Below are 26,175 nucleotides of genomic sequence, written 5' to 3'. Positions count from 1 at the left end.
GTCCAACAGCAACACACAGCCATGTTTCCAGGGCTGAGCCGAGCAGGAATGCTGCTCTGAGCCTCACACCCCAGGAGTCAGCCCCACCTAACTCTGAGCTGTGAGTGAGGGCTGGAATGAGAACCCCAAACGCTTTTTTTTCCCCCCGTTGTAGGTCATGGCTCCTGGCAAAAGCAGCAGTGTGACCCTGCAGTCCCTGCTGCCTGATCGAGCCTACAAGGTGACCATTTCTGCCATCCACTACACGGGAGAGAGCGAGAGCACATCCACGACGGGACGGACAGGTACAGGGAGCAGCTGGAATGTGCCAGTGTGCACATCCTCCATCACCCCCCATCTGTCATCCTCAAGGCAACCTCTGCTGGGACAACAGTGGCCCCACTTGCACTGGGCTCTGCCTGAGGCCAGGGTTTTGCCCAGCAATAGAATACTAGCCTTGAAATGTCAATATCCTGCCCCAATTTCTGTACTCGTGCGAGTTACTGACAATTCTGGGAGGTGTGCAAAGAGCTGGCAGCCCTCTGGGTTTCGAGCCAGGCATCACAATCTTGAATAACAGAGCTCAGGCATGGCCTCAAGTTGGGCCAGGAGAGGTTCAGGTCAGCTATTAGGAAACATTTCTTCACTGAAAGGGAGGTTAAGTGTTGGAAAATGCTCCCAGGGAAGCGGTAGAGTCACCATCCCTGGAAGTGTTAAAAACCAAGCAGATGTGGCACTTCCTGATATGGATGAGTGGACGTGGTGGTATTTGGTCAAAGGTTGCACTTGATGATCTTTAAGGTCTTTTCCAACTTTATGATTCTATGACTGTTTTCTCTTTCAGCTCCAGTGCTGTCTAAATTTCCTTCCATCCGAGGATTCATCCCACCTAAAACACAGGGTAAATCTTCTCTGAAGTCCTGCTTTGTTGGTGTTGGTTTGTAATTCAGTAGCAAAGAGCCCAGTGTGGGCTCTGCTGAGCAGCAGGAGGTGTCCATCAGCTCTTGGCAGATGCCCTTGGGGACAATCCAAGGACAACCAGAAGCCAAAGAACTTCTTAACATCAGGCTCAGTAAAGAGACCAACAGTATTTTAGAGGATTTCTGCACAACTTGACCAAAATGTAGTGCAGGGAAGTGTGACATGTCTTAAATTAAAATTCCCTGTAAAGTCCCTTATTAAATTTAATGAGCATATGCTCTCATGGCTGATAGAAAGCAAACTATGAAATGGATTAGTGAGAAATGTTGAATTAATGGGGTTATAATTTTTTTTTTCATAGGCAAATATTAGAATGCAGATATTGTGCAGTGCTGGTTTTTCCTGACTATTTGAAACTGTTCCAAGCAAAATTTCAGTTTTAAAATTTATTGAGTGAAGTCAAGATTGAAGAATGAGGCATCTTAGATGAAAAGAATTTAGTTTATAGCCAACAAAGGACATACCAGATTAAGTTTTCAAGTAGTTTATTGAGGTGTTCAGATCACAGTGGAAAAGTCCTGTGAACTTTCATGCAGAAAACAATCCTCTCAAAAGGCTGATGAGTCACCTTGTAGAATTCAATATAGCTGTTTGACTATGGTAACTGAAAAGACAATGGAAGAAATTCTTCATGTTTTATAAAGTACCTTTTTTTTTTAAGAAGGAGAGGCAATGTGTAACAATGCTGAGAAAACAGTTGGATGTGCAATAAAAGACTCCAATATTGATATATAATTAAATTATTGAGGGAAATTGTCTGACGTTGCAGGAGTGAATGTTCATTGAACAGTGAATAACTGCATTGGGCTGGGATTTGTGGAGAAAAACAAAAAACAAAGAAAAAAACAAGACAGCAGGAATCTTAGGATGGAAAGTCTAGGGAAAAATCTTCAAAGCAGAAGTGAAACTGCCAGTGTCAGGGATCAGTGCCCTGACTCTGAGAGGCTTCCCCCAAGCTGAGCATTGCCTGATCAAAGAGCTGTGAGCAAACCCAGTGCCACCAGCTGGGAAGGAGGGGAAAACTGCCAGGGATGTAAGCAAGAGGGACTCTGGGCTTGGGCAAGGGTCAGAATGTGCTCAATTACTCCAAACAATAAAGTCAGATACCTGGAAAATGGACAAGGTTGCAGCCTGCTTTGGGATCAATTCTTTTTTGTTTTTCATTCACCATGCTTCCATTCTGAGAGAGCTGGAGGGACTTTTCACAAGGGTGTGGAATGCTAGGACAAGGTGGGATGGCTTCAGACTGACAAAGAGCAAGTTTGGATTAGAGGCTAGGAAGAAATTCTTTCCTGTGAGGGTGAGGAGGCTCTGGCACAGGGTGCCCAGAGAAGCTGTGGCTGCCCCATCCCTGGAAGTGTCCAGGGCCAGGTTGGACATTGGGGCTTGGATTACCCTGGGACAGTGGAAGGTGCCCATGGCAGGGAATGGAATGAGATGAGCTTTAAGGTCCCTTCCAACCCAAAGCATTCTCTAATATTTAGAAAAGCTGCTTTCTGGAAGGAGAAGGGAAAGAGCAGTGTATAGGTTGAAGTTCTTGCATGCAAGGGCAGGTCAAGCTCAGCATTGCAAGGCTCAAGTTTCAGAAACTGATTTTTAAATGGATTTCTGTAGATCCCTTAAATAGTTTTACACCCAGTTCTACAAGAATTATGATATATTAAAAATTAGGTATAATATGGAACAGTAGAGGCCACAGCACCTTGTAAGCCTTTGTGGTTTAAATCCTAGCTTTAGTGGTCATGTGGCCAGCAGAGTCATAGGTTTGGGTGCCCTTCCTTCACCATGAGGAATGGCATTGAAACTCTTACAGGCTTAGGAATTTCAGGTCTTGTGGGGTGAGTAAGTCACCTCCGTTAAAGGTTTTACACATTTTACAAAAGTTAGGTTGCTGCTGAGGTAGGAAATGGCATTGATGCGGGAGTGGCAAGGCTGTGCTGAAGCCTCAGTACAATGATCTCTTAGATTCTATTATCCTGATGACTAGAAAACCCCTTATGAAACAGCCCATCCTGTCAAGTATCCTTGGTTTTCAGGGACAATTCTCATTTTATGTCAATCATTCCCTTTGTCCCAGCTCCATCTGGCATCCGTGGCCTGGGATTTACATGGCAGCAGATGATTGAAAGTAGCATTCATGATCTGTCTCCTAAAACATCCCTTTACCTGAGCCTTTAAACAGAGTGCTCATAGCCCTGGTGCCTCATGCTCCAGCTTCACATCCCTGTCTCTTCTCTGGTCTTGCTTTTTGTCCTGTGGCATCTCAGAGAATTCATCAAAAGGATTTCTGAAAGACGAACAAACTGCAAAACTTTCTGAAACTCTCTGTGTTTTAAGAAAGAAATCAAAAGCCAAACCCTCAAGTTGAGAGACGTTTTTTGCTGTATTTTTAATTGTAGGTATAAAATTTGAAACTGCATATATCTTTATTTTACCACACCACTAAGGCACTGTTAAAAGAAAAAAAAAATGTTTTGATGTCTATTTAAAAAAAAAAAAAAACTTGCCAAAAATGATGCTCTTTTGTATTTCATATCATCAGGTGGCAGGCGAGTTAGTCAAAGAGAGTGATCATGGAGATGTTTGATGATGAAAGACACTATTTTTATTTTGGTGATAGGCAAGCCAGGAAACAACTATTATGTTTGCATAAACATCAATTCTCTCTTTCTCCATATATGCGTAAACAAGGTTAAAGTCCAAGCTCTAAATGAAGCTGCAGGATATTCTAAGTTTTGCTATGTTATTCCTTTGCTCTGTCTAAAGGAATTGTGTTCATTTTGCTTCCATAATACCCTGCTGTGGTTTTTGTTTTTTTTTTTCCCTCTAATAGTTTTCCCCTTTTATTCTGTTCTCACAGCCTGCCCCAGCATCACCTCCATGGAAGGTTCCATAAGAGGTACAGTAGCAGATCCAAGCCCTGGTGCTGCTGGGCTGTGGCTGAAAACACTGCCTGCTCTTGATTTGGAGACATATGCAAGAGCTGAGTGTGGGGGAAAAGTCCCAAGGAAAGGGGGGGGAAACAAAATTGGAACATATCTTTTATCAGATAGAAGAATATTTTGCAGTGCCTGAATTGTTATGCTCTGCTGCTCCACCAGCTTGTGCTCTCAGCTGTTAGTGCTGAACACCAGGATTTTCACCAGCCTTAATGAGGTGAAGCTTCAAACAGCCATTGAATTTCAAGAGGATTTGAATTCCTAACTCACAAGAGCTCCTCAGACTGTCACACTCCCAGTCTGTCCCTGGGATCACCTGTGCATCCTCCAGATGAGGTCTCACTGCCCAAGGAGCTCTCTGCACTCAGAGGGCTGGAGCAAAATTTTCCCTTTCTCCCTTTCTCCTGTCTGTGCCGTGAGACCTGTTCATGCTGCTGGGTTTGCTGCAAGTGTTTTTTACTGAGGAAGCAGTGAGTCCTGCTCAGGAAGGAGTATCACCTCCTTCCCAGAGAGCTCTGAGTTACAGCTGAGCCTGAGGAACCAGCTGCAGTTCTCAGCTCTGGTTACTCTGTGCTTGAGTCACTTCACCTTTGCCCAAGGCCAGGTAGGATGTGACCCTGAGCAAACTGATTTTTCAGGTAACATCCCTGCCCATGGAACTAGATGATCTTTAAGGTCCCTTCCCTTCCAACTCAAGCTGTTGTATTCAGGATTATATTCAATTAGTTTTCAATTGTGATTCAAGCCTTCTCTTCCTGTGCATTTTAAAGGTAGTCTCAGTGTCAGAAGCTCCATACCAGAGATAGATGGCCCTCAAGTAGGTAATTTATTTTAGCAAACTCCCTTATACTGGTGGGGTATGAAAAAAATAATAAAATTAAAGCACTCTGGGCCAACCCCCAGATGAAATAAAAACTCAAGCCAAGAAACTGCAGAAGATTGTGAATAGTGAAGGGGTGAGGGAATCCAGACTGAAAACACCACACTGAAATGAAGCCCTTCCATTTGCTCAAGAAAGAACCATCTCCTTCATCCCAGCCTGCTGCAAACTCAGATAAACTCAAACACAATCCAAATGGTGATATCCTGTCTTACTGAACAGAAAACTGAAATGAAAATGACTTGGAGCTTTAATGATGAGCTGGGGGAGAGAGATGAAGCTGTAGGAGCCAGATGAGATGTCAGAGGTGTCAGAGGAGAATCTCTGTAGCCCACACAAGGCAGGTCAGCCCAGGGTGTCTCCAGAAAATAGAGCAAAATGGAAAAGTTCATATTTTAAAGGGTTTTTTCCTATTTTTTTCCCCTGGCTCTTACACAGAAGGCATTTCAGAGTAGAAATCATTTTCTCTCCTTGCTAGCAATTATTGGACTGATTCCATGCCTTTTGAAGATAACACTTTGTGTGTAGTTGAAAGGAAGAAATTGTTGGAGTAATGTCTTTCTCATTTGGGTTTTTTTCATTCTGAAGATTTGAAAACACATTTGTGAAAGTCTCCATCTTTTGTCCACTCTCCTCCAAGAGGAAAAGATTACAAAAAATGTGCACACATTATTATTTTCCTTGTCTGCCATTTGAGGGGTACACTTGAGCTGATGCTGTGTCATTAAGGGAATTTTCTCTTGTTGCCTTCTCTGTGCTTGCTCAACCTGTTCTTCAAACACACTTCTTTCTTTTGCTCTCCTGCCTAACCACTGATTTCTGTTTTCCTTTGTTCCAGGATTTGACATGATGGAAGTTTTTGGCTTGGTAGAGAAGGAATATTCCTCCATTAAAGGCGTAGCCATGGAGCCCTTTGTATTCAGTGGCTCCCGCACCTTCACCCTGTTCAGGGACATTCAGCTCACCCAGAGGACCAGGTGGGAGCAGAGCTCTGGATGTTTCCATCCTCATCCTCACTCTCATGCCATGTGCACGGCAAAGGAAAGTAATTTTGGGGAGGAATGGTGCAGCCCCGCTGGCAACTTCCAAATGAAATGATAAATATGATGAGCTAAATCAAATAATTGGTAGATTGAAAAAATAGCCAGAGCGTTTTTACTTAATGTGTTAATTTTGAAAACCCTAATAAATTTAAAATTCAAATAAATTATTTAATTTATTATTAAATTAAATTTTATTTATTTAATAATAAATAATAATATTTATCATTAAATAACTAAATTATGATTATTTATTAATAAGTAAATAATGAACTTTCCTCAAGAGAAGTTGTCATGTAGAAATGAAGGGGACATAATAATACAATACTATTTATTATAAATTTGTACAGCCAAACATTTTCACAGTGCTGTTTTTGGTTTCTACAAAATCACTTTTCCCCAGCTTTTTAGTTGCTGTGATGGACATGAGGATCATGTCATGTATGGACACTGCACCAGTCTTTAAGTATTCTGTCCACAGCCACCTACGTTTCAGGGATGGCAGTTTGAGGTCACATTTTCATCTTCAATCCCTTCTCCCACATATCCCTGGTTTGGAGAGAGATCTGCGCTTTAGAAAATATCACTCTTGTAGCTGCTGTCTGCTGCCTGGGCTGCACTGATGAGAGGGAATAGCCACTGGCTCTGGGTTGTGGCTTGACCCCATTCCATTGCATATGAAGCTTCTCCACAGGGTCCCAAGCAAGCCAGGCGGCTCCTGTGACCTCATTCCTTTTTTATTATTATGAATCAGGAGTGATCTGACTCCTGATGTTCACTGCTACTTTGTTTAAAGCCTAATTACTGAGCCACTGACTCCACTTAATCTTAGTTAAAGAAGCAAAGCTTCTTAGAGTAAATAGAGTGGGGGTGATACAGAGAACCCTTTGTCTAAATACTCAGGAAATGATGGGCAAATCCTTTTGTTCAGCTCTTATAGATGCCTTTCCAAGGACACTACCCCTTCAGAAACTGAGAGAGAAAGAAAAAAATCTTGTATTATTTATGGATCAGTCCTGAAAAGATGCCTGATAAGTTGTGTTTATGCTGTGCCAATGTGTTCTGTTTCAGATTACAGGCGTGCTTCAGGCCAAACCAATTTGACCTTCCCTTATTGCCTTGCATCCTCTCACAGCTGCTGAGCCTAAATCCTGCTGCTGGCATGTGGGGGCCCAGAGGGGGCTTTTCTGTGGGCTCAGTGCTTATCCCCGAAGGGCATTTATACTGATTTAGGATAATGGAATCATTTAGGTTGGAAGAATCACCGAGTCCAACCATTACCCTAATGCTGCCAGGTCTGCCACTAAACCATGTCCCTAAGCCGAGAGTTTTGTGCCAAGGTTTAAAGATTTACCCCATGATATATGGCAGCCATTCCTCCTTGCTGAAGAGGAGACCTGGGGGAGTGCTTTGGAACGTGGCAGAGATGTTCTGTAAGCTTCCACTGAGCTCTCGTGTCAAAAGCACTGAGGCTGCACTTGCTGCAGCTTGGCATTCCCCGAGGCAGCTCTGGCAGTGATGGATTGACACCAAGTGCTCCGCCTGAGCATCCCCCAGGCATGAGCAGAGAGCCCACGAGTGCTCATCACTCACCACAGACTCCAGCAGGCCCAGGCTCTTTCTGACACCATCAGCTCCTGGGAGCAAAGCTTTTCCAGACCCGCCTGCCCAGCCAACACCGGGATGAGGCTGCAGGATGTTGCCTGCTGGTTTAAATCCCTGATGTTTTAAAATCCCTTGCTTTGTGCCGTTCCAGTGACGTCCACCTGTTCTCCATCCCACCTGAGCACACCATCCTCATCCTCCTGCGCCTCCTGCCCGACACCCCCAAGGAGCCCTTTGCTGTGTGGCAGGTCACGGATGAGGACTTCCAGCCCCTCCTGGGTGTTAACCTTGACCGTAAGATTTCTTGCTAAACACGTTAAATTCGGGTGCTTCCATACATCTCACAAGCAGCAGAACTCACTTGGAATGTTTTAATGTTTTCCTTACTCAGCAGCAGTTTCTTGGGAAGCTTTGTCGTGGCTGCCAACCTCACATTTAAAACACTGCCCAGTGCAATTAAAATGCATGTTTTCATTTTTATTCTACTTGTAGCATATTCTTTTTTACATATTTTTCCCATTGTTTAGAAGTACTTCTTGATAACATAAGAAATCTTCCACCATGTTTAAGTCCAATTATTTACTATTGTATGTATATATGTGTGAAATCAACATCTAAGCTGTTATTTGTCCTATTTTCCCTGCAGCCAATAAGAAATCCTTGACTTATTTCAATCATGACTACAAGGCTGATTTACAGGAAGTCTCCTTTGACCAGCAGGAAGTGAAGAAGATATTCTATGGGAGTTTTCATAAGGTCCTTATCCACAGAGGGAGAAATGTGTCTCATGATCTCACTCTGGTCAGGGAGTATTGTTCAAACTGAGGAGTGATCATCCAAATGCTTTGAATCCTGTGTGCCAGGGAAGTAGCCAACCTCTCTGATATGCTGAAATTCATAATTGTAAAGAATTTAGGTGGATCTCATGATCAAAATATGATTTCCACATACCGATTTTTCCCTTTTACCCTCACACTCCAAAAACGGAGGTGTTTCTTAGGTCTTTATAATCAGGAAAAATTGAAAAATAATTATTATTTTTTTTATAGAATTTAGAATTTTGGTAACCATTTAGTCCTGGATGAAAGGAAAAGATAATCCAGCCCTGTGAGAAAGCCACTTTATCACTCATAATAGGATGGGGGTTTTGGTTATCTATGTCCTCATAGCAAAGGAATTGCACCCAAATGATCGATGAGCTCTTTCCATGGCTGTCTGTGAGCAAATTCATTACTCAGCTCCAGAAAGGCTTCTCCCAAGGAGAGGTGAGGGGATCAACAGGGGGAAGCACATACTAAATCTTTCTCCTGAGCCCCCTCCATCCATTCACTCATCACAACACCCCACCCGTGCCAGCAGCGGGCTGGGGATGGGACAGGAGCTGTAGCCCTCATCCCACCATGGAGCTCCAACACAGCTTTTCCCACCTGCTGCCCAGGTGCACGTGGCCGTGAGCCACTTCAAGGTCAAGCTCTATGTGGACTGTAAGAAAATAGCAGAGAAATCCATCAACACCCTCGGCAGAATTTCCACCGCCGGCTTCATCATGCTGGGAAAAGTGACCCGGACCAGGGGACCCCGGAGCGGCTCGGTGCCGGTGAGTCCTGGGATGGGAGCTGGGGCTGGCTGGGCTGGGGACACGGGCAGCAGTGTCACATCACCCTCTGAACACCTCCCCACACTGCTGTGATGCACAGCACCTGATCCCGCTGATCCCTGTGTGTTTAAGGAACTTTCCCAGCACTGGGAGAGCGTTTTTGTCCCTCCTGCCTCAATGAGGGGACTGTGATGGGGGATGGCAGCAGGAGTGTGTCCCAGAGGAGCCTTCTGCTGGCTTCATCCCCCCAGGGCTGGGGGGAAGCACAGCTCCTGCACTGAGGTTCTGAAGCAGACAGGAGGGTTTGGGAATTGCTTCTGCAAGGAATCTTGGGCACATCAACCCACACAGAGCGATGTAGGGAAATGCTGGTGGCTGAAGGCAGCACAGCTGAGTGTGCCTCAGTCTCCAGTGTGTTTGGATTTGTCTATCTGAATGCAAATGAGGGGAAAATAATCTCCAGTAGAGAGACTCTTTATCAGCTGCTACTTGGGAACAATACCCAACCCAACAGTGAGTGCTGGCCTGTGGGTATGTCCTCACTGCTTCCCACAGCTCTGCAGGGAGCTGCTCCCTGCAAGGGGACAGGAAAAGGGGATGTGAGGACTTGGTGTCCTGGCCTGTGCACAGTCCTCATGGCAAAAACACTTTTCTTCTGTCTGTCTGTTCCACTCCTACTCCCCAAAGCAGAGTGTTAATTATGTGGAGAATCAGTGGCAAGTTCATCACTCACAAGGTTCTAGTGGGGCTGTGGGAAATCATTCACCATTGATACGAAGATCTTGCTCCTTGGCTCTGCTTTTAGATCTAGAAGTCCAGGGGGAAATGGCTCATTAGGTGATTTATAACTTCCCTTGCCTCAAAGCAGCACCATAAAACCCCTTTGTCCTGTCCCCAGCTGCAAACTGAGAGGCAGAGGTCTGGGATACACCAGGAAAAAAGTGGAATTGCCTGTAAGAAATGGAGTCTGCTGTGTAACAAACCAGGAGACAGTGTGTTCAATCAGTATTCAATTGTTTCCGAAATAAATTCTCTGGCAATTTGATCACAAGCCTGTGGCCATCAAGGCAGGAATCTGAGCTTTCCTTGTCCCTCCCAAATTCTCTGCAGCTTAGCTAGACAGGTCTGGCCAAATAATAAACAGCCTTGTGCTGTCCCTACTCTCATTGCCTTTCAAGCACAGCAACGTTCCACATCTTCAACAGCTCTGCTGTCCTTGAGAAGACAGAGTACCTCATTATTGGTTATCATGGAACCTTATTTAATTTAAGAAATCTTTAAATGCCACTTGATCTGCAGGGCTCATCTGTATCTGTATGCTGCCTGTCACCCTCCCTGGGCTGTACAGCTTGCTCCTTGTTAAATGCATGGAGTGAAAGAAAAAAAAAAAAAAGAAGATGAGAAATGGTGTCAAGGAAAGAAAAATTAATCTCTGCCTCATTATTTTGTTTGGCTTTGTGCAGTTTGTGCCTTTTTTGTAAATCAGAATGGGAAGATGTGGCTGTTGCAAGGGAGGCAGTGAGAGACTGGTTGGGGTTTCTGGGGAGGGGATCCCATCTGCCCTGGAAAATGCTGCTGCCACATTTACCCTTCTCCCCACACCCCCAAGGGCAGCAAATCAAAGTTTGCTTTCACATCTTGGTGGTGCTGGAGCCCAATTAGTTGAGAACCTGCTGCTATTGCAGAGCTGTGGGTAAACTGGAGATGTGATGTGAAGCTGCTTTGTTGGTTTGCTTAGCAAGGCAGAGAACTGAGGGCTTGTGGAACACTCAGTCTGGGGCCAGTTCTCATGTTGTGGCTTTTTTGGGGCTCAGTTATAATTGGGATCACACAACAGAGTTCTGTCAAATCATCCCTGATGATTATTTTTATCAGTTGAACTTCATAAGATTTGGTGATGGGTGGTGGGAGCCAATGCTACTTTCTTATCAAACTCTCTTTTTTTTTTTTCCCCCAGCTCCAGCTGCAATCTCTGCAGATCTTGTGCAGCAGTGTGGGGGCAGAGCAGGACAGATGCTGTGATCTCCCTGCACTGGTGAGACAAGGGGCACTGTTCTGCTCATTGACAGGAGGCTGGGGAGGATGGGACAAGTTCATGGCACTGAAGTGACACTGCAAATGATTTTGATGGATTTAAGGGGGAAAACATTTTTTTTTTTCCTCTTAGGCATAACATCAGTGTGTTTCTTGGTGAAGTAAACAAAAATATGTTTGCTTCAAGAAGACTGAAAACTTCCAATGCTGGTGGAGTGCATATTTTTCCTGCCACGACCTCATCCAAGAGCCCTGGCAGTCCTACAGCTTTGCTGCCATCTCAGCCCCAAGGCAGAATATCCCCAACTCTTCCTTTCACTTCTCAACACAGAGAGCTGCTATGTGGGGAGTATAAATATGTAGAAAGGAGAAAATTATCTTCCAATATGTGTTTTGCACATTGCAGGCAGGGTTGGTTCATAAGGGGTTTTTTTTGATCTACATTTGTTATTCAACAGAAAATAAATAAAGAACTCAGTTGCTCACAAAAATCTCTCAGTGGAGTAGAAAAGAAATCTGCTTTTTTTCAAGTACAAGACTGAATTTTGAAACACTGAGTGTGGTACTTGTGATCCATCCTGCTCTTGCAGCTGCTCATGACTGGTTTTGGGTTGATTTCATTTCAGAGGGATGAGGACACCTGCCCTACCTTGGCTGCTGCCTGTTCTTGCACTTCTGGGTGCCCAGGCTTGCCAGGACCCCCAGGACCCCCTGTAAGTTCTCCCTCCCATCTGGGGGATTGCTTGTGCTGCTGTTGCTTCATTTGTTGTGGCATGTTGGGCCTGTGGGTAACATCCCTGGGTTTCTGGGAGGTTTTAGAATCACAGAATTGTTCAGGTTGGAAAAGATCCAAAAGATCATTGAGTCCACCTATCAATCAGGGCTGCCAAGCCCATCTCTAAAGCATGTCCCCAGGAGCCACATCTTCACCTTTTGAATCCCTGCAGAAATGGTGGCTGCACCCCTGCCCTGAGCAGCCTGTGCCAGGGCTTGACAACCCTTTTGGTGAAGAAGTTTTATGCTCATGTCTAATCTAAACCTCCCCTGGTGCAACCTGAGGCCGTTTCTGCTCATCCCAACTCAATGAGCTTTTCCAGGACAAGGCTGAGAGTTTCCCTTTGGATTTTGGATGGTGATGAAATGGGGAGAGTTGGGAGGGCAACAGCTGCAGCTGGGAACAGCCTGAGCAGCTCCTGGTTCCACCTTAATCCTCTTAGGAGAGGAGGACAGGTCACCCCCAGTGTCTGCAGAGATTTCATGGACTGGAGGCTCTGAAACTCTCTGTAAATTTAAGGAAAAAACAACTCACAAAAAAAATCTTCCTGTCTGGATCCTAGGTTAAATTGGAGCCTTGTAAGTGTCTGTGTGGGTGGACAGTGTAAAGAGAAAGGGGAGACTTTGTTATCCTGTCTGTCCCCAAAGCTCTCTTTCTGTTCAGTGAATGTCATTTGCAAGAAAACCCTGAAAAAATGAGGGGGAAGAGAAAACAGCCATTACATATGCAGTATGCTCAGGAAAAAGGGCATAAATTCTGCTCTACCCATTATGGATGCTGGAAAGCCATCATGGTCTTAAATCCAAGGAGAAAATATTCCTGTTAAACACTAGGAAGCAGTTCTAAAAAATTTTCTTTTTGAAAATCTGGAGAAGAATATTTGATTTGCACAAGGCAGCTAAAACCTGACAGACCGCCTGTCCAGAGCACCTCAGTTCAACCACTCCAGGTGCTTTTCTCCTGGAAAATAACCATAATGGAAACGTTTGCCTCCTTTTTCAAGTGAAAAGGTCTCAGATCACCTCCTGCACTGACCTGTGGTGTAGCTGAGAGCTCAGTTCAGTGCAAGGAGAGTGCCTCATTGCAGAGTAATTACTTGCTCATTCCGGTGGAAGTTTAATTAACAGCGCACTCCACTGTCACAGTTTGCTCCAATATCCTAAGTGCATAATTACCAGCTTGCATTGCCCTGTGGTTTAAGCATCTCCACAGACAACTCCTTAAAGAGCAGGACTCTTTAAGGCATTAGAGGAAATCAGGTTTTGACACATAGCCTTCTCCTCACACCACTGAACCCTTGGTAATTTGCCGCAGTTACAACAGCACTCACTGCTATTTTTAAAACTCCAGTTATTGTCCCACCTTGTATTTATCACTGTCCTTAATGAGTGTGTCTGACTAGCTCCAGCTGGCTTCTGAAATGAATTTCTGGGCACTTCTGAAAGCACCTTTCTCAAAGTTCCCTGTCTGTGCTTCTCAATTCAAATCTATGGGGTTTTTTTGGATTCAAGAATAGCGATGTTCAGATTAAGATGTCAAAAATTCAGACAAAATTACTTCATGCCGGAAGGCTGGTTTCTTCTCCCCACCCAGAGTAAGGCAGAGGCAGAGCTAAGCCAGGTCTCCCAGAGCCAGGTCTGTCCCTGATCTCAGCACATGTCACTTCTCTGGGGTGGAGAGTGTAAAACCCAGCTGAGTTCCAAAGGAGTGCAGATGTGAGCACCCATTTTCTTCCTTCTCAAGTGTGTTCCCATGTACATGTGAGACATTGTCTCAGCATGGATCCACTGAGAGGGATCTGGAGGGAGGTTATAAAGTTGGAACTTCATTTCTCTCTGCTGGGAATAAGTGCTGTGTTCCCAATGCTGGTCTTGGGGGGGCTGGGCTGTTACTTTCTTCTTCCCTTTCCTGCATTTCCCGGACAACTCAATCAATTTTCTTCTTGTCTCTATTTGTTTCAAGCTCTGTGGGGCAGGAAGAATCTTCCAGTGTGAGGCAGTGAAGTGCAGAGTTCTGTCCTCCAGGCTCCTGGTTACAGTGCAATAAATATGATGATGTTCTTTGTGTCCCACTGGCAGGGCAGCCCTGGGAGGAGAGGACCTCAGGGGGAGCAGGGTGAACCAGGACCCAAGGTGAGTTCTTAGGCTGGAGTTTACCTCACTGCATCAAGCTGAGCCCAAACAGAGTCTTAACAACACATCGAGGAGGATGGGATCACTTATTATTAATTAAATGCTCAGCTGGGCTTTGGAAATTGAGATGATGAGCCTGATTGTGCTGAATTGATACACAGTGCATGGTCAGCAATGTCCTCTGGGAGCAGCTATGCTGGACAGGGTCAGGCTTTGTGCTGCCAATTCTCCTGACCAGACACACTGGTACTGCCCTGGGGCAGAGCAGTGTGAGGAGGGAGGCAGAGAGGGAATCACAGCCCTGAGGTGAGCATGAGGAATGGCTGGGTCTGAACCACAGCCCTGGGGATTGTAGCAAACCCTGGTGCAAGTGTTCACAGCTCCATGGACCAGCACAGGGCAGAGCCAGAGCAGACCACGGGTCCCATTTTTTGGGATGACATCTGGGAAAATAGCATGGCTGCAGGGGAAAGGTTTGGAGGAAGGAATGAAAATGGACACAGATCTCAGAAATGGGCTAAGGAACATTTCCCTTTGCTCTCTGACCACCTTGAATAACAGGAATAACTGCTTGGGAAGGTGAACCGTGCTCTGAAAAGCACCCTCTGCAGCTTTGCTGTCTGCTCTCATGACAGATGGACTAAAACCTTGGACCTAAAATACAAAGGCAGCAGAGGTTACTGGAGATGCCCTTAGTGCCTCAGTTTAATTTTGAATCCTGTAGATGGTTCATGCTGACCCAGGCTGTGCAGTACAGCCCATGAGGAAAGCAGGCACCAACCACTTCCCCTATGATTGTTTCCTTGTCTTTGGTTTCAGGGTGAGCCAGGCCCACCTGGACAAGTAGGACCAGCGGGTCCCAGTGGCCAGCAAGGCTCTCCAGGTTCCCAAGGAATCACAGTTCAGGGCCCTGTGGTATGTGACCTCTTGCATTGCCTTTTTCTTGTCACCCACTCTTCACTCTCCACAGTTAGAGCCTGTCTCAGGAGTGGGTGTCAATGCTGTGATTTATGTATTTACATCACCCTCACTAACAGCTCAACAGCTGCAGAGGGAGAGATGACAATCAGTGGGGTTTGTGCTGAAGAGGGCCTGCACTTAATCATTCTGCCAAAACCTGCTTTTGTCCAGACTCTCCTTAATGGGCTTTTATTGAAAGCAGCCCAGTGGGGTCCCTTCCAACTCAGGATATTCTATGAATATTCAGGCATTTCTCTTTCCAGTGATCATCATTGCTTGGCAGGGAGTAGTGGCAAGGGCTGCCACATGTCTGGGATGGCAGGATCCCTGTGCACATGCTGTGGCTGTAAATTACCCTGGAACACCGCAGGGAGCAGGAACAACCTGGGACATGGATGCAAAGCAGCAGGATGCTCTTTGCCTTAAAGGGTTCTGCCACAAACCCAACTGTGTTCTTCTGTTTTAATCCAAGGGGCCACCAGGAATTAAAGGAGAGAAAGGAGACACCGGAATCCCTGGCATGCAGGTAATGGTAAACACCACTCCTTCTACTTGTCCCAAAGATTTGCCCTTTTTTTCTCAGTAACTATTTTAAGCAAGTCTGAAAAGTTGTTGCTCTTGTCTGCTTGGGAAGTGTCTGTCATTTGGAATTCCATCCCAAGGGAAACTGAGTCACTTGGCGTAAGAGAGATAGATCTATCTGGAAGCTGGATAGGATGGAATTAAAGCTGGGATAGCACTCTTTGCTCTATGTATCTTCTTTGACCTTTCTCTTCTGTTCCCTGTTACCAGATGATTTAGGGCAATGATAATCAGATGCTGACTTTACCCAGCATTTCTGATTTACAGGGCATTCCTGGTGTGCAGGGAGCTCCAGGCAGGGATGGACTCCAAGGCGCAAAGGTAAAACACCTCACCCCTGAGGTTTTATGCATGGGTGCCTAAAAATCTGCTAGGAGGGTCCAGCAGAGACCCAAAACATCCCAATGCACTCAGTGCAGAAGTGAATGGTCTTTTCACAAAGGCAGAGGGATTGGGGGAAAAATGGGATTATTTCAGGTTTGGCCAAATTTGAGCAGATACCACCCTTGCTGCTCGACAGATTCTTTTTCTACCCATCTTTAGCAAGTTCCTGTTAAAAGCAGCACATGGAAAAACACCTCACTTCTGATGAGGTCTCTTAGAATCCTCTTGTTAGTAAATGACTGGATTTGGCTTTGCAGGGGGTGAGGGGACTAGAAGGCACAGCTGGGCCTCCAGGACCTCCTGGACCAAGGGTGAGTACTCCCTGAGAGTGATGCACTCTGAAATCTGCTCCTCAGCAGCTTTATGCTTTCACCTGGAAGTGTCAGGGCAAACCCCCTTCCTGGAGTACCATGGGGAACATCCAGCACGTTGTGCAGGTGTCCCCTTTCCCTGTCCCTCCCAGTGTAAGGAGAAAATCCTTGGCTTCCTCTGGCAAGTCCTGAAGAAACTTCATCCCAGTAAGGAGATTCTTATTTTGCTGTTCTCACTTTCCTGACACTACTGTTTTCCAACTGTTGGTTGAGTTGGAGGTGATTTGGCTCGTTAGACTGAAATCAGCAGGAGCTGGAGGATGCAGGCAGTGTGAAAGGTTCCCCCCACATCACTGCCAGTATCTGCTGCCAGGGCTGGATTTAGATATGTGTAGTTGCATTCAGTTGTGCCCAGGGTAGCAGAACTTTAAGGTCTATTGATTTACAGCTCCTAACTAGGAGGCACCACAGGAACACTTCATTTGACTTGGGAAATTGAACCAAATTTGGGTTTAGTTGATGGCTGGTGGACCTGATAAGTTACTGATTCTCATAGCTGAATCTCAGAGCCGAGTCTCACTGCTAAATTATAAGGAATTTGGCAGTGGTCCTGCTAAGTTATTTATAGGAGCTAAGGTTGAATTAGGCTCAAAACTTCGACTTGTTCATCCTGGGAATATGTAGAGCTGGCAGGATTGAGCCTCAGCTTTTTAAATATGAGGAAAGCACTGTCACCTTCAGAGCAGGCTCTGAAAGCTGTTCTGGTACGGCCTGGAAAACTTTTCTCAGTTTCACTGTTCAGAAAAGTTGTTAATATCTACTGAGTTCAAATGCAATAACTGGGAAATTCTAAAACAAAGTATTTCTGCTAGTTGTTTTTTGGCTGATTTTTTTCTTTCCTTTATGGCTCAGATAGTTCACAAAGAGGAGATGACCAAAGAAGGCACTTCCCACTCTCTAAGCCGCTGTTTATGTTGTAAAATATTAGAGGCCAGCACAGCTTTTAAATGAAAAAGCAGACTACCATGTGATATTGGGAGGCTGAAGAAGAGGGTTTTGCTCTAAGCTATGTCTAAATCTGAATATATAATAAAAGATCAAAAGCCTGTAGGGTATAAACTACACTACAGTTTGTTGGCAAAACTCAGCTTTGTTGGCTTGGCCATAATTGAGATGGTGATGAGAAATGATGTGAGCATGACTCACACACGATGTGCTTTGAACAGAGGGCTCGTGGCTGGACAGGAAACTTCAGGTCACTGTTCCCTTGCTTGAGTCCTCCAAACTCCCACCATGGGTGCCTCTGGAGCCCTTAAACATTAAAAAAAAAAAAAAAAAAAAGTTAGGAAATAACAGGATTTTTAATCCATAATGTCTGCAGGGTTTCCAAGGAGCCACAGGCACCCGAGGCAGCAGTGGCGAGAAGGGACCTCCAGGTGATGTTGGGCCAACAGTAAGTTTCTGCTTTTGGGTCTCAAAGAAGGTCAAGACATGGAATAATAGAATGGAAATGAGCTGTTCCCACAGCAGCTCTGCCTCAGAGTCTGAAGAATGGCTTAAATTCACACTCATCCTTCTTAAGGGGATGTCTGGGCATTTGAAGCCCAGGTTGCTGATCTGTTGATAAAACATTCAACAAATCCCACCTCCCTTTGTCCTCTGCAGATTCACCTGCTACACAAAATCTAAACAAATTTCTGGTGTAATATTCTAGTAAAAAGCAGGAAAGTCTCTCTTGAGCTGGAACAGACAGCATTGGGCTTGTAGTTGAAACCACAGATGTAAATGTCACAGGTATTTCTTCTCCTCAGATGTTAAAAACCACATGTCCTGTTGGGAGATCTGTTCTGAGTGCATCTGAGAAATTTCTGCATCCCTGTCGATGGTGCTTATCCCACTGCTCCAGTTACTGATTTATTATGCTTTTTCTTTAAAAGCAAAGTGTTTTGAGTATGAGTTCATACTTTTAAGTATGGACTTATAGCTCTTACAATCACTGCCATGAGGTCAAGGAAACAACAAGAGTGTGAGAAACAAACTTTGTGCTCCATGTCCCACTAATGTAACCCACACACCCACTGAATTTATTTATTTGTTTTCTGTTCTTCCTTTCCTTAGACTTCCTTATTTTTATATATTTTTTTTTCCTACAGGGGCTGCCAGGTCCCAAAGGAGAAAGAGGAGAGAAAGTGAGTTTTTCTGGTGCTGGGTGACACTGTCAGATACCCTGAAAGGACTGGGTGTGGTAACCTGAACTGCAACCTTTGCTTACAGTCATAAACCAAACCTCTCCAGTGCTGGTTGTACCTACTGCTTGTTTCCTTTCCTTTCACCTGCACAGGCTGGGCTGGCGGGGTATAAATAATCCCACAGCAGCCAGGAGCTCCTTAGGATCACTGGTAGTAACGAAGAAGAAATGTCAAATGCAAATCCATTCTTTGCTGAGAAGGGAAAAGCCAAACCCATTTGGCTCCACTTTGTTCCGATTTAATGTGTTGCAAAAGGAGACTCATTTGTAATCATCATTGTCCATGCCCCAGCACAGAACCTTGGCAGTCAGGATATCCACACTACCTTGGAAGGTTATTTTGTTGGGAAAAGAAGTTTTTCAAGTTTTTCTCATCCTGACTTCTGGTTAAATCAAAATGCCATGACTTTCTAGGAGTCATTGCCAAGACTGACTTATGCAAATTTGTCTTCAGACAGGGATGAGGTGCTTTTGTCTCAAGTCAATGCCTCAGAATTATAATTTTTAAGAGCATTCTCCTTCCAATCCCACCAGCTTTTCCTTTTCTAGACTATTTTTTACACTGGAACTTTCCATTTCCCCCTCTTTGAGTGTTGAACAGAGCAGTTTTTTAAGCCTGGATTATCTGCACTATGTTCCAGCCAGAGATGTATGTTTTATAAACAGTTCTGGAAGCAGGTGCATTAGGTATGAATTTTCACAGTCAGTGTTTAGTTTTAAGCAGGTTTTTGCATTTTTATTGCTTTTCTCTACTTTACCAAAACTTTCTCAAGGGCCCATTGTATATGATTTATTCAAAATACAGTAAGAATCAATATTTATAGAAGATGGAGTCAAAGATAGGACTTTGTAATATCTGATCATACTAAATGTTTTACATATCACAGAACACTGAGTTATGGACTTAGCATCTTTTCTGATAAAATGTGAGGGTGAAATTTGCTCTCCCTTTTTTGGTAATTATTTAGATTCGGTCTGGGCCTTTTGATGTGCAGGAGACAAGCAATTATTGATGTTTCCAATTTCAATTTTCTGGTTTCAGAGCTTCATGATAAATAAATAGAGCTGCATTTCACAGTAATTAATATCTCTAGAACTCAAGCTGAGAAAATGAACGGGCTGAAAGCTATCATGCATTATGAGATCGATCCTTTCTAAAAGATATTAATACTTCCTTTTTTCCTTAATTAAAAAAAAAAATGCTTCATTTTAGGGGGAACCACAGTCCTTGGCCACAATTTACCAGCTCGTTAGCCAGGCTTGTGAGAGGATGATTCAGAGTGAGTACAACCAACCCAGCTCCTGAATCTGTTCATGTGGTGATGGGACAAGTGGGAATGGCTTTAAGCTGAAGGGGTGGATTTATATTAGATATAAAAATGTTGCCTGTGATGGTGCTGAGGCCCTGGCACAGGGTGGTCAGAGAAGCTGTGGTTGTCCCAACCCTGGAAATGTCCAAGGCCAGGCTGGATGGAGCTGGGAGCAACCTGGGACAGTGGAAGGTGTCCCTGCCATGGCAGGGGGTGGAACAGGATGAGCTTTAAGGTCCCTTCCAACCCAAACCAGTCTGTGATTCCACGATCCTATGACTCTCTAGAAGTGGAAAACCAGAGGAGAGACAGCCTGAAGCTGCAGTGATCCCAGCAGCTCCAGCACCCTGTGCCCTGCTGAGCCCCACGAACAGCAAATGTCCCATCTCAGGCTCTAAGCACTACTTTGGCTTTATCAGGTGGCATTAGCACAGGAAAGACCTGCAGAATATTTATTTGCAAAACCCTTTGGTGTTTTGCAAAGCCTCTTTTATTTCTTAAATGGAAAAGCTTGAAACTAATTTGAGAGAAATTGTTCTTTCAGCGATATATGCTGATTCCTCCCCAGACGAGGCAGTTTTGTAAAGCCTCTGTGCTGTGATGTGCAAAGAAAAGCAGTGCCTTGTCCAAGGTCAGGCAGCAAAGTCATCACTCAGCTGCCCATCTTCATCTTCTGCCTTTCTCACTTTGGACTGACAGCTTTTTAGCACTAGCTGATCATTCTAAGTACCTCTTTAGACAAAATCCTTTTTATCTCTCTTCTGAATTTCCCAGCCAAGGAAATGTTTATTTTCTGTCTTGCCTTCTCAGCTCATGTGTTGAAATTTGATTCATTCATACATGAACATGCAAGGAAGCCAGTTCCCATTTGGGAGGAAAGGTTAAAACCAGGAGAACCAGGGCCACCAGGTCCTCCAGGCCCACCTGGAAGCAGTGGAGAAAGAGGAGCAAATGGCACCCCTGGGCAGCCAGGGAAAGATGGGTATCCAGGAGAGAGAGGTATGGACAGAACATTTTTCACTGCATCTTCAATACTTTAACTAAACATCTCAGTCCCTCAAGCAGTACTGTATAGATAATCCATGATATTATCTCATTTCATTACTGTTTTCCCTTTGGACTTCCCCATTCTAGGAAGAGACACCCAAATTATAAATCTCAACAAGCAGAGAGAAGCCACATGCAGCCCACTCTATTCAAGCTCTGCATGGAATGAGAGGCCAGTTTAGCACCATTTATAGGCTTGGGGGAATGGACAGTTTAATTTTAGAGGGTAGGAGGCTTTTCCTACAGAAAAGCAGCCATTTGGGTGAACAAGTGGTGGAACAGATCAGCTTTGGGCAGAAATGAGGAGTGTTGGAAAACACTGATGGAAGTTGTGAGGCAATTGAAGCAATCTTTAAAGGGAAAGTTAAGTTTCTGGAGCAGTAGTTTCCGTAATGAAAGACTCAGACATGACTGAAGAATTAGATTAATGTAGTCTCAGCAGTGGCCTCAATTAGTGCACATGGATGAGTGAAAGGTGGGAAGATGTTTTGCTTGGATTCACAGACAAGGTTTGTCAGTGGCTCAAGTAATTGTCTATCAAAATCAAAAGGAAAAAACATTGGTGTCAGCAGTGTCCTAACACCTCTGAGTAACTGGAAATGTTCTGTTGAACTCCTTCCTCCTGCAGTAGCAGTCTTAGCTGGTATCTGCAGAATTTATCAAAATGTCACTTCAGAGAGAAAAGAAGTAACAACCTGCAGATTTTTCCAGCTTGTCAAGCAGGAGAGGGCAGAAGATGGATCTCAATGAAAAAACACCTGAAGGACATGGCTGATCAAAATATTTTCATCTTAAAGCAATGAAAAATCATATTTTGTCAAAACGTGCCTGTTCTCTCTGAGAGGTACTGGTTTCACATGCAATTTATCAGGTAAACATCAATCCTGGCTAACCAGCACCTGGTCAAAGAGACAGTTCAGCTTTGTGATTTGTTTGATCCACATGAAGAGCACAGAACCTGACCCTCAGGCCGGTGCAGTAACAATATTGCTATGAATTTCTCTGTGAAAATTGTTCATTCCCACCCCTATTGGTGTGCAAATCAGTGCTGCCTGGATCAAAGAAATCAGTGCCCTCTCGGTCACAGCAAGACTAGGTGCCCAGCCTGAATGAAAGCAAGTGGATGTTTCTCAGTGTTGCCAAGGGCTGTGACTCCACTTTGACCTATGGAGAGGCTGCAGGAGCCTCAATTCAGGGTGAAATTCAGCATACAGTGAAGCAACACTTATCTCTTATCTGTGAATAGGTGCCCCAGGGCCCAAAGGAGAGAAAGGGATGTCTGGAGCCAGTGAGGAAGGGAGCCAAGGACCCAGAGGAAGAACAGGTAGAGTGACCATTACCCCTGTTTGTTGATTCAGCAAGGCCATGTGATGGCCACCTTCTCAGATTTAAAGCATCATCCAGCTGAAGGACCTCTGTGGTGGGGTTGGACTCACTTTCCCACCACAGCCCTGCTGGCAGCATCCTCCATGGTTCCTCTCTGCTAAGATGCAGCTCCAGGCAGCTTCTTCCCTCTGGTACCCATTCCCAGGGGATGATCTATTTTGAGGACCTGAGACACATCCAAGGAGTTTTAGTTTCACTGCTTTTTTGCATGCAAGACCAGATGCTTGGGGAATAGAAGCTCTGAAAATTCAGCTTGTGGAACATAAGGGTTTGTGAGTAATCTGTGAGAATTTGGTGTACTCCTCTACCCTGATCCCTGCTACTTGGGATCTGTGGGAAGTTTACCACTGGCATAACAAACCAGGAACTGTCAAAAAAGTGTGATCAAACACCTTCTCCTTAGTTTAATTTTCTGTAGTTGAGATGTAAAGACACAAAACTCAATAGCTCTGGGATGGATCCTGGAGTTAAGGTGATTCTCTGCATTAACATGTGGCTTTGGGGTTCTCGTAACCAGGCTCCATTTTTAGCCAAGCTGGGTGCTCTTAAGATCAAGAATACTGGGATTAAGGTACTGGGATTCAGAACAGGTTTTCCAATAGACAGGTCCTATTTATCCACCAAAATGTGGAATCCATGATCAGAAAATTACCTGCCATGTAGGATGGAGGAAAATACAGAAGAGGTATTACACTGCTAAAGCAGATGTGCTACAGCTCACTGTGCTTCTCCTGCTGCAGGCCCACCAGGAGAAGTTGTGCAGGGGAAACCAGGTCCCAAGGGTTACCCTGGGAATGCTGGTCTTCCAGGATTCCCTGGTGTCAGAGGGCAGCCTGGCCAGCCTGGACATCCAGGGAACTGTGATATCTCTGGATGTTATGAGGTTGATAGAAGAGGTAAGTCCTGACTTCGTCAGCACAAAAGTTATGATTTTATGGCTGGTCCCTGGTTACTTCTCTTGAGCCAGGCAGAGACCTCTGTTCATCCTTCAGGCACCATCAGTCCTGCAAAGCAGTCAGGGTGATTCCCATACAACCCACATGGATAGAAGCCAGTTCCACGGGCTGTTCCTCAGCTATCCTTCATGGATTAACACATAACTGCAGAGTAGTCAAGCAGGTGGGGAGTGATCATGGGGGATCAGTTTTTCGTGTCCCCAGCATTGTTTCCATGGGGGATGGAGGGAGGGACAGTTCCTCAGTTCCTACATTTACATTTCATGGAGGCTCAGTGAGACAAAGACCCGGGTGATGAAGAAATTCATTGGTATGGAACAAAAGGTTTACAAGGGAAAGGGATTATTTCTGTGCCATTCCTTCTCAGACCCTGACACTGATTTATTCATTTGCTCAGTGGCTTCATCCTTTCCACACACAGATTTTGTCCCCTGATGGCTGGGGCGGAGGCAGCTCAAGACATTGCTTTTCCCTGGAAATCTCTGGAAGAAAACTCCACAACTCCAAAGGAAGCAGCAACCCAAATAGCAGATGTGCTATGTTTTTTTAATGCCCCATCATTTCTGTATGGACAAGTCAATCAAACTCCGCAGCCACAGCCTGTGTCTGGCTGAGCTGTCTGTCTGCAAAACTGCAGTGCTCAAACTCACATTGCACGTCCCACAGCAAGAAAAAGGCACATCTGGACACTCAGGCTGACAGACTTGTAAGAAAAAGAAATACTGTATTGACATGCTCAGAAATAACAGATAATCTCTGCCTCTTTGTCTGCTTGTGATTTCTTTTTATCAGTTGTTGTTCTCTGTTCCCAGCACAAGAGAAAAGCAGCACCTTGTAACCAAAGAAGCAAATCCACTGGAGCAAAGCTGCATTTTCTGTTGGCTGCCAAGGTAACAAAGTCTAGCACCATCTTGGCTGTTTCTGCTTTTGGCAGAATGCTGATGGTTTCCTTGCAGGGGTGTTTTGTACACAAACATTGCAGCCAGAGATCGCCTCACTGTGATGTGACAAACCTCTGTTAACTCCCCTGGGGATTGGTAACTCAGGCAAAGCCTTACATGAGTCACAACCCTGTGCTGAGAGGAGATGGAGATTAACCTCCTGCCTTTTCCATGTCTCCCTCCTGCAGGCTGAGTAGCTACTTTGCATTTTATCAGGTGGAATATTGAACAGCTCCCAGTCTGGCTTTTACCCATATTACATGGAGGTAACTGTGTTTCACCCCTTTCCTTGCCATCAGCTGGGATGTATCTATAACAAACCATGCAGATACTGATAAAAATGTTCCTCCTTTGCAATCACTGCTTCAGGCTGTGCTGGATCATTATCTGTAACCTGCCCTGCTTCAGAAACAAACCTTCCCAAACTCTGATTTAAACCTTAACCCTAAAACAGAGCGGCACAAAATGTATCAGTACAGATTTTTCAAAGCTGTTAAGAGGTAAAAAATGGAGCATCACAAACATTCCTCTGCATTTATTCTGAATGCGTAATTTCTGCAGTTACATACAGGCTGGCAGCCTGGGTATTCATACAGCCAACCTTTGAAAACTTAGCAGCAAATACATCACACTTAGAAAGTAAACTGTCACATCAATACCAAGGAGAAAGAGGTTTATCTTAAGAGAACTGACTTTTTTAGACAAGGAGTCCAAATATTATTTCTTCTTGTCATTAAGGAAAAATCCTATAGGGATAAGAAATTCTGCTAAAGGAAAACATTGGAACATGTCAGACTTGTGTGGGAGCCAACCTACAGCAAAAGTCAGGTAAAATATGGTTAGTGCATCCTGTAAATATTTAAAGCAGTGCTTGGCTTTATGTGTGTTCATTCTCTAGAAACTCCCAAGAATTAATATTTTCAGTATGACATACATCCCCTCTGGAAAATGTAGGAAAATGCATAGAAATTCCAGTCTGATAGAAGTCACATTTCTGTTCACTATGGAGCTCTCCAGAGTTGCCTTGACATATAAAATGGAAACCTTTTGGCTCAGATGAAGTGTTGTTGCAGACAAAGCTCCAGTCAGAAGGAAAAGGAGAGGTCAGAGGAGCTGAAGGTTGCAGCACAGCAGAACACAGTGTTTGGAAGAGACACATTCACAGGAACACCCTGCACAGGTGTTGGGAGTTGCAGTGTTTCTGTTTATACAGAAACAAGACTCTCTGTCTTGGGATTTGATCTATTTTGATGGAATTTCAAGTGACATTTGCTTTTGCCTGGTTATTTCAGATACAACAGGAACTGTGAGACTTTAACAAAATTGGGTCCCAGGAGGGCTGTTGAATAGGACACAGATAATCTGCACAAACAACTTGTCCATTTATCTTCTTAAACTTTGTCTCATGAGTGGTTTTATTTACTAGAAATCAAAGATTCTTAGTCCATGTAGTGTCACAGCACCTGGGTCAATGCTTTGTAACCCAATTCCTTGAGCCAGGGAGCTTTTCTCCTGTGAGATTTTAGGCGCTGAGAGTTTGACCCACCTGGTGTAGGTGGATTCTGGCAGAATCTGAGGACCTCTCAATGACAGATATTTTTGCAACAAGCATCTTTCTGAGGTGTTATCTCTGTCTCAGGAGTAAGATACGGCCACAGGAGTAACCAGCAATGCTGTTAACAGGCAGCAGAGCTTGTTGTGCCCTTTCTCCACGACTCAACAGCTTGGCTGGACCAGAATTAGAGGACTGGAAAAAAAATATATCCTGGGAATGCATAAAGTGTAATTAACGGACATCAGTGCAGTGGGGGAGGGCCAGGCAGGACCATCAAGCCAGGTGAGGCTGTTATGGAGGTGTTTTTCTTAGGACTGTACATGAAACTTGCACCTCACATCTGCATCTCTCTGCCTGTCTGCTTCTACACCAGTTAATTTCCTTAAATTAAAATTAAAGTCAAATTTCTTGATAAATGCCTAGAGAAACTTCTCCAAAAGGGAGGTGTTATAAGTTATATGGATTAGCTCGCTGGGGAATGAGATGGAAATCAGCCCTGGAAAAGCTGGGGAAATGGGGATTACATAGATCAT

At 44.6% G+C, this 26,175-nt stretch overlaps 1 protein-coding gene across 1 annotated transcript in view; it reads left to right on the top strand.

Annotated features, from left to right (window-relative positions):
• COL20A1 (collagen type XX alpha 1 chain) overlaps positions 1-25,767 on the top strand; it is a 48,731-nt gene extending 22,964 nt beyond the window's left edge. Inside the window, exons 19-39 of the mRNA XM_062504964.1 lie at positions 155-284; positions 824-880; positions 3,821-3,859; positions 5,618-5,756; positions 7,576-7,718; positions 8,071-8,180; positions 8,863-9,021; positions 10,979-11,056; positions 11,682-11,768; positions 13,909-13,962; positions 14,782-14,877; positions 15,395-15,448; positions 15,772-15,825; positions 16,146-16,199; positions 17,581-17,652; positions 18,353-18,388; positions 19,661-19,727; positions 20,568-20,756; positions 22,051-22,128; positions 22,931-23,086; positions 25,727-25,767. Coding sequence (XP_062360948.1) covers positions 155-284; positions 824-880; positions 3,821-3,859; positions 5,618-5,756; positions 7,576-7,718; positions 8,071-8,180; positions 8,863-9,021; positions 10,979-11,056; positions 11,682-11,768; positions 13,909-13,962; positions 14,782-14,877; positions 15,395-15,448; positions 15,772-15,825; positions 16,146-16,199; positions 17,581-17,652; positions 18,353-18,388; positions 19,661-19,727; positions 20,568-20,756; positions 22,051-22,128; positions 22,931-23,086; positions 25,727-25,767 — 1,893 coding nt within the window. The remainder of the gene's footprint in view (positions 1-154; positions 285-823; positions 881-3,820; positions 3,860-5,617; positions 5,757-7,575; positions 7,719-8,070; positions 8,181-8,862; positions 9,022-10,978; positions 11,057-11,681; positions 11,769-13,908; positions 13,963-14,781; positions 14,878-15,394; positions 15,449-15,771; positions 15,826-16,145; positions 16,200-17,580; positions 17,653-18,352; positions 18,389-19,660; positions 19,728-20,567; positions 20,757-22,050; positions 22,129-22,930; positions 23,087-25,726) is intronic.
• Positions 25,768-26,175: the final 408 nt, after the last annotated feature.

This window comes from Cinclus cinclus, chromosome 18, assembly GCF_963662255.1.
Source record: "Cinclus cinclus chromosome 18, bCinCin1.1, whole genome shotgun sequence".
NCBI lineage: Eukaryota > Metazoa > Chordata > Aves > Passeriformes > Cinclidae > Cinclus > Cinclus cinclus.
The sequence above is the reverse complement of the archived record's forward strand: the minus strand, read 5'-3'. Positions and strand labels throughout refer to the sequence as shown.